Source organism: Hakea prostrata, chromosome 9 (assembly GCF_041222555.1).
Source record: "Hakea prostrata isolate BN-2017 chromosome 9, UWA_Hpros_2, whole genome shotgun sequence".
NCBI lineage: Eukaryota > Viridiplantae > Streptophyta > Magnoliopsida > Proteales > Proteaceae > Hakea > Hakea prostrata.
In genome coordinates, this window is record NC_142608.1 from 54,218,859 (window position 1) to 54,227,455 (window position 8,597).

Sequence of the window (8,597 nt, forward strand, 5' to 3'; positions counted from 1 at the left end):
AAGGTCTACAGGTGATTGAAGTTTCCTCAACCAAGTCTTAGTGAACTTGATCAAGGAGCAAAATCCAACTCTCCCTACACAGATTGGTGGTATTTTGTTCAATATTGGCCTCCTAATGAAGGAATTTGAAAGATGTAATTTTTCCTTTCTATCTAGGGACTGTAATGATTTGCCCATTCCCTAGTCCCGAAGACACTCACCGTATGCTCTTGGACTGAGTGGCCAAACTCCTCCCCATGGTTTCATGAGGTGTTATCTTCCAACTTTGGACATTGGCCTTTTACTGAATGAACTTATTTCCACCCAAAAAAAGAAAAAAAAATCTTATTGGAAACTTGAAATGGTATGGATCATTTCTTTGAAAAAACACAATAAAAAAAAAAAAAAAATGGTTTATCAAACATAAAAATGTTTATTTCGGGTTTTCGGTTTTCCTTGAGTAAAATGGAATTTAATTTAATTCAGTTTCTTTCTTTACTAGTTAGAGCCTTTAGAGGAAACTTCTTGCACTGTGTAAGGTACAGGAGTCTCCCCTCCAAATTCCAGGCTTGGGTCTACCTGAATTCAATCTTTTCGTATGGGATTACACAATAGAATTGAAATTTCCAAAACCCATAAATCTATTCTTCTGTGAATCCAACCGAAGCCTTCAAAAATGCCCCTAACTTTATCGACCCAATCTCTGCAACTGCATGCTACAACGCCATTTTCTACCAAGCCCTCAACTTCCGAACTTAATCTTAAGCAGAGAAGACTTACAGTGAGATTTTCGCAGAAACCCATAAAGCAAATTGATTGCATTTCAACTCGCCCGAAGAGAAAAACTGCTTCTAAGAGTGACAAGTCAGAAGAAAACGAACTTGTTCGTACGGTTCTGAGGAATTTTAATGATGAAAAGCCGTTAGTCTCGACTCTCAATAAGTATGTGAAGCTCCTTAGAACTGACCATTGTTTCCTTCTCTTTGAGGAGCTCGGAAAGAAAGATAGATGGCTTCAATGTATTGAGGTTTGTTTTCTTCGTAGCCCCAATTCCTCTTTTGTCTAAACTTCGTTTTATTTATGAATTACATTAAGAAAAACGAAATAGTGTACAAATTGATACTTCTTTACATCACTCTTTAATGCAAGAGGCTATATAAAATTAAGCAAATCTATATCTTGGCTGTTTTGTTCTGCCCCTTTCTATTTCCATTCACAGCACTGTTGGCCATTCACTTAATGGAGTTGAGCTCTGCTGTCTTGCTGCTGAATGGGCCAAATAATCTGCCAATGCATTTGTCTCTCTATAGCAGTGTGAAATTTTCTATTCAATTGAGTTTAAGAATGTTTGTAGAGCATTCCACCTTTGCAACGCTAACCATGGGATCTTTCTTCTTTGTGTCGAAACCAGAGCGGCCACTCCTTTTTCGGTTGTAGTTCCCTGGCATTTATCTGGTTGGTGTCTTCCATTGTTCTGTGGATAGCTAGTTGTTGGTTCTTATTTAATGATATAACCTGACTTCAAATAATTTTGTTGCATATGCTTGTCCTTTGTTGTCATGAGAATCCCATCCTTATCTTCACTGAAATTGGTAGGTATTAAGATACCCAATGCATCGGAAATTCAGGATACATTGATTTTATGCTTCCCATCAATTTCAAACGGTACTTTTCTGCAAGCTTGTTCTTGGGGAAAGGAAGGGAGTGGGGTGGGGAGAAAAAGAAAAAAAAATCTTCTGCGTATGTAGTGCAGGTACTTTAGAGATCCTTTTAACCCCATAGTCTGACTGACCAAAATCTAAGCTATAAAATTTGGCCAAGTTAGTTTAATTCAGCTAGTTCATCCGTACCTTCTATGTTATGAATATGGCTTGTATAAGATATAGCAAGCAAAGTCCTATGAAAATTCATATAGGCTGAGTTAAATTTTTCTGATGTTGGTCTAGTAGTTGGTTCCTTATTTCTAAAATAGCATTTCACAGAGTTGGGCATTGTAATTGTGATCTGTTTTATTGGCAACAGAAATTGTGGTTCTGAACCTTAGCAATGATTTACCGATCACATAGCTGCACAACCAACCCTGCAAACCTGAGTAGTTAACATTGTAACAAGCATTGTCTTGACTATCATTTTAAAACAAATTGGCTGATCATCTGTTTCACAACCACTGGATTTAGGTATTCAGATGGATGCAGAAACAACGCTGGTACATTGCAGATAATGGTGTTTATTCAAAATTAATATCTGTAATGGGAAAAAAGGGTCAGACACGAATGGCAATGTGGTTGTTCTCTGAGATGCGTAATAGTGGATGTCGACCAGATACTTCAGTGTACAATGCACTCATCACAGCTCATCTGCACTCTCGAGATAAATCCAAAGCTTTGGACAAAGCCCTTGGGTACTTTGAGAAAATGAAGGGAATTGAACGATGCAAACCCACTGTTGTGACGTACAACATTCTATTGAGAGCTTTTGCTCAGGCACGAAATGTGAATCAGGTCAATGCTTTGTTCAAAGATCTTGATGAGAGCATTATCTCACCTGACATCTATACCTATAATGGTGTGATGGATGCATATGGTAAGAATGGGATGATTAGAGAAATGGAATCTGTGCTTTCTCACATGAGGAGCAATCAGTGTAAGCCTAATATAATCACATTTAATTTGTTAATTGATGCATATGGTAAACGCCAAGCTTTTGACAAGATGGAGCAAGTTTTCAAAAGCTTATTGCATTCCAAGGAGAAGCCCACACTGCCTACATTTAATTCAATGATTTTGAACTATGGGAAGGCCAGGCTTAGAGAGAAGGCAGAGTCCGTCTTCAAAAAGTTGATAGAAATGGGATATACCCCAAGCTACATCACATATGAGAGTCTTATTTCAATGTTTGGGCTTTGTGACTGTGTATCAAGGGCCAGAGAAACTTTTGATGAGATGATGGAATCTGGGAAGGAGATGCAGGTCTCAACTCTGAATGTCATGCTTGGTGTATACTGCATGAATGGCCTACCTGCTGAAGCAGATCTTCTTTTTGAGTATGCATGTAATAATGGGTTGTCTCCAGGTGCATCGACATACAAACTTCTTTACAGTGCCTACACTAAAGCCAATATGAAGGACCTTCTTCAGAAGTTGCTTAAGCATATGGACAGAGACGGTATTATGCCCAACAAGAAGTTCTTTTTAGAGGCTTTAGGCGCACTTGGATCTTCACAGCGAACACTAGAGTCCAATGATAGATCAGCTGGTTCAAGCATTTCACAGATTGGTAGTGCAAAGACATAGGCTGTAGTTGTGGCCACTTGGTTAATTTTTATGTAACCTTATTGTTTCATTCAACTTGAGATTCTGACGATGTGGATCCGTGGATACTGCTTGGAGTTGCACAATGAGACAGTCAGTTCAACTTATGCCTTCCTTTCATTCTCAGTGCAGCATTCACCATTTTCTTGATTACTTATGTTGTTCCATCTAGGTGAGTTTACAATTAATATTTTAAATACTTGTTCATTTTCGACAAAACAATAAAATGGTTAACCATTTAACTGTTTTGCGGATTATGGCATGGCTGTATATAATTTTAACACCAAGATGTGGCAAGTCCTTCACTAGATATGTTACTGTTGCTACTGCTGATTATTGCTTTACTCATTTAATCATGTGGTTAGGGTATTTTAATATTTGCTTATGTTTAATTTGGTTATACAACTAAGACACAGGTATAGGCATTCATACATGATTCCATTTGCATTCATGCATGATTCCATTTGGTTAACTGGCAGATGAGATGGTGAAGTAAGAGTTTGATATGAGTCTCACATGTGTAGGACCATATCCTGTTTGCTGGTATTATATAATCCAATACTTGAATCCTGTCCCCCATTGGTTGTTGCTTTTCCATTTCTCAATGAAATGTAATGGCTACTTGTGGAAAAAAAAAGCTGAGATTTGTAGCCACTGTATGATTCAGAAGGAGATGGGAACTTTATATCCGTTGTATGATTCAACCCACTAAACCAAAGTGGCCGAGTTTTCACTCTAGCTATCTTTAATAATACTAGCTTTGGTAGATTCTTACATATTAGTGTGTAGCATTTTTTGTTTAGTATGTTGCTATACATATGAGGTGGATGATTAAAAGTTCACTCACCTTCAGGTGCTGTTTTATGGACATTCATGAAGAGAGAAATTTACAATCCATAATGGATGTGAAGAAGCCTCTCTGGCACATTTTGGCGGGAAAAGTTGAAGAAGCCCAAATACTAGAGTGAACCATTGAGAATTTTCATACTAGCACAGTTTGTGCATTACTATTTTTCTTCTTCTTCCTTTAATCAATATGGCAGTTTAGGAGTTGTTATTCCTTTATTTTAGCTGGCAGATTAGAAAAGTCTAATGGTGATTTAGATGTGGTAGAACAGCTATACATAGGCATGTAGCAAGGATTTAATTCGAAGTACATTTTAGTCAAAGGCAGTTGTCACAGCCTAATTTTGATGGAGCAATTAAAGGCTAAAATTCTAAAAATATCATCAACAATAGTTGTTAAGGCATCTCCTGGGTTAGGTGACTAGTTGCATTGTTTGTTCGAGCACCCAGGGCTTGATGGAGAATTCAAATGGGTTTCTGCTGTTTGAGATTGAAGATTGAGAGCCTAGAGGTGGCAGAAATGAATGGTGAAGATGTAAATGGTGATGTCTATGATATGGAGATGGTGATAGTAGAAAGGGTAAGATAGGTCAATGGGGGATAGATTTGTTATCTTAAAGTCCACTAGTTGTCCACCATCAGAATCCATCAAACCAGACCAAAGGTCCACCGTATTATAGTTGAGATTTACAGCTACAGGGTCTCTAGGGGAGCTTCTTCTTCTGCTTGTTCTTCTTTCTTTCTTTCTTTCTTTCTTCTTCTTTTTTCTCTTCTTTTTTTCCCCCTCTAAATTCAATTCTGGAGGTTTAAAACCCTCTTCATGGTTTGCGTTTGTTGAGAAGATGTGGAGGCTAAAGCCTCTAGTTACATTGAGGATACAGAAGGACGAGCATTCTCCACATCTAGAAAATGCACCCAATAGAACATCAAATATAAGTAAAACTTTTAAACTCCTAACCAGGAAATTTAGAAGGAAACCTAGGAACTAAAAACAATCTCATTTAAAAGCACTACCTAAAATATGAATAACACCTAGCTACCAATACAATCAAAAGACAAGAAATAAAAAGACTGCTTACATTGGCCACAACTTGGCCCTTGCGAGGCTGCACGTAGGCTAGGCCTAAGCCAGACTATTCTAGATCTGGGCTTGGCCCTGCATCAGATCTGTACTCCAATACGGGAAAACAAGAATGTTATCTTCTTCTTCTTCTTTTTTTTCTTTTCCCGGTGGGAAGAAGAAGAAAAAGGTAACAATGGGAACAGAAGAGGAAAACGAAGAGGAAAAAGAAGCAAAAAACAATTAAAAAAAATGCAAGAAAGAGAAAAAAGGAAACATATACTGGAGCAAAAATCAGCCACAGGTGCACATTTTCCTCAACTAAGGTGCCTTGGCCATGCCTAGCTGTCAGTTGTCACTTAATTGCCTAGCAACTGCATAATTTGCCTTGGTGCCGTGACAATTATGACAATGGTAGAGTTTTTATGGTTGATCAAACAAATTTTGTTGAGATCCAAAACAATGCAAGGTAGATATCAACCGGTGAATTGGAATTTTATGCTATATCTGTAGAACCATCAATTCTGCTTTTCACCAGCAAATCAATGCACATTTGCACAGTTTGCTACACTTGCACACTACGCAACATAGACAACTCAAAAAAGACCAATACTAAAATAGAGTATTAATTTATGCACATGTTTAAGTTATTTTCTAATATTTACCCCATAACAACAACAACAATAATAAGTCTTGTTCCAACTAAATGGGGTCGGCTACATGGGTTCTTGCCTTCCAATTTGTTCTGTTTGAGGCCATGCTAGATACAAGGCCTAAGCTATGCATATCCTTTCTCACCACTTCTTATAAGGTTATCTTAGGTCTGCCCCTAGCTCTTCTAGTTTCTTCAATCTCAATTATATCATTTATCTGTATAGGGGCATTTATAGGTCTTTATTGAATGTGGCCATGCCACCTTAAACGACTTTCTCAAAGTTTATCACTTATAGGAGCAACTCCCAGGCCAACTCTAATATGATCATTCATTATTTTATCTTTCTTAGTTTTGCCATTCATCCATCTTAGCATCTTCATTTTTGCTACACGAAGTTCATCTATATGATTCTTTTTAACAACCCAACACTCTAAACCATACATCATAGCTAGTCGAACGACGGTTCTATAGAATTTTCCTTTAAGCTTTAATGGAATACATAAATCACACAAAACCCCAGACGCACCTCTCCACTTCATCCACTGTATTTTAATTCTTTGGGAAACATCATCCTCTGTCTCCTCTTTTATTTATGATTAAACCTAGGTACCTAAAACAATTACTCTAAGGAATCTCCTTATTGTCAAGTTTCACCACCTCATCGTTTGCTCGATCATGACTAAAGTTGCAAACTAGATATTCTGTCTTCGTTCTACTTAGTTTAAAGCCTTTTGATTCCAAAGCTGCTCTTCATGATTCTAACTTGGTATTAATCCCCATTTGAGTCTCATCTATTAACACAATGTCATCAACAAAAAGCATACACCAGGGAACCTCATCTTGAATGTCTTTGGTTAATTTATCAATTACAAATGCTAATAAATAAGGGCTTAAAGTTGATCCTTGATGTAATGCAACTGTAATTGGGAATTCATTACTTTGTCCCCCCATTGTTCTTACACTTGTCACTGAACCATCGTACATATCTTTAACTATGTCCACAAATTTATTTGCAACACTTCTTTTCTCTAGTACTTGCCAAATTAACTCTCTAGAAACTCTATCATAAATTTTTTCTAGGCCAATAAATACCATATGAAGGTCTTTTCTACACTATATATACCTTTCATTAGTCTACTAATTAGGTGAATAGCTTCCATTGTAGATCTTCCCGGTATAAACCCAAATTGATTCTCCATAATTGTGGTTAAGTGTCTCAAACGGATTTCAATTACTCTCTCCCATAATTTCATAGTACGTTTCATCAGTTTAAGGCCCTTGTAGTTATTAAAACTTTGAATATCTCCTTTATTTTTGTAAATTGGAACCTCAATACGTCTCCTCCATTCATCTGGCATTTTTCCTGTGCTCATAATCTTATTAAACAACTTAGGAACCAAACTGGCTTATGGGTTCCTAAGCTCTTCTATACTTTTCTTGGGATTTCATCGGGACCTTGTGTCTTACCTAATTTCCATCATCTTTAGTGCTTGTTTTACTTCGGACATCGAAATTCTCCGTATATATGTTTGAAAATTGGTGTAATTGTCCGAATCACAAGTGCTTAAGGTATGCTCATTTAGTAAACTAGAGAAGTACATTTTCCATCTTTTCTTAATGTCCTCATCACATACTAGTACTTAACCATCTCCATTTTTAATACATCTAACATGGTCAAGATCTCTACTCTTACTATCCCTTATTTTAGCTATCATATAAATAGATTTTCCCCTTTCCTTCGTGCTCAACTTATTGTATAACCATTCATACTTCTTCTCCCTTGCTTTTCCCGCAATTTTTTTGCTTCATTTCTAGCCAACCTATACCTTTGAAGATCTACATCCTTAGTTCTTTGCCATGTCTTAAAATTAACTCTCTTATTTTTAATGGCAGCTTGAACGTCACTAACCCCCCACCAAGTCTCTCTATAAGAATGGAGTTTTCCTTTTGATTCATTTAGGACATCTTTTATCACCTTTTTGATACACATAGCCATCTCATTCCATATTGCATTAATGTTCCCCACAAATCCCACTTTCCTTGTTTGACTACTTCATTAGCAAAGGATTCAAGCATTTTCCTTTCAAGTTCCACCATCTTATCCTGGGATAGTTAACCTTGCACCTTTTATGAGTTTTTGGGGTTAAGCACATATCCAAGACCACAAGTCTATGTTGTGCAGTTAAGCTTTCCCCTAGTATCACCTTACAATTCTTGCATAATAATTTATCAGTCTTTCTAGTTAGGAAGAAATCTATTTGGCTTCTATGATGTCCACTTTTGAAGGTAATTAAATTCTCCTCTCTTTTTTTGAAGTAAGTATTTACAATAGATAGGTCAAAAGCAACCACAAAATCTAAAGTTGAGATCCCTTCCTCGTTCCTCTCTCCAAAACCATATCCTCCATGTACACTCTCATAGTCTCTTTGATCTTTTCCAATATATCCATTTAGTGATCACCTCATATGATCATCTTTTCTCCTTCATGAATTCCTTGCATTAATCCATCCATATTTTCCCAAAATTTTAACTTTAGACTTTCATCTATCCTACTTGAGGTGCATATGCACAAATATTATTTACAAACTCTTTCTCCATTACAAACTTGATAGTAATAATCCTATCTTGCACTCTTTTAACATCTACCACATCATTCTTAAAATTTTTATCCACTATTAGACCTACTACAATTTTATTAGTTTGATCCCCAGTATACCAAAGTTTAAAGTCATCCAACTCTTTAGCT

At 36.7% G+C, this 8,597-nt stretch overlaps 1 protein-coding gene across 1 annotated transcript; it reads left to right on the forward strand.

Annotated features, from left to right (window-relative positions):
- The first annotated feature begins 478 nt into the window (after positions 1-478).
- On the forward strand, positions 479-4,226 carry LOC149005579 (uncharacterized). Its single transcript, XM_089135649.1, has 2 exons — positions 479-1,006; positions 2,157-4,226. Exons 1-2 carry the CDS (start codon positions 656-658, stop codon positions 3,270-3,272), a joined length of 1,467 nt encoding a protein of 488 aa, XP_088991775.1. The 5' UTR covers positions 479-655; the 3' UTR covers positions 3,273-4,226.
- The last annotated feature ends 4,371 nt before the right edge of the window (positions 4,227-8,597 follow it).

Excerpts from the sequence above, each read along its gene's own strand:
- LOC149005579 (XM_089135649.1), top strand. The coding sequence starts at position 656 with ATGCCCCTAACTTTATCGACCCAATCTCTGCAACTGCATGCTACAACG. Across the intron at positions 1,007-2,156 it reads GATGGCTTCAATGTATTGAG|GTATTCAGATGGATGCAGAA; the intron begins GTTTGTTTTCTT and ends CACTGGATTTAG.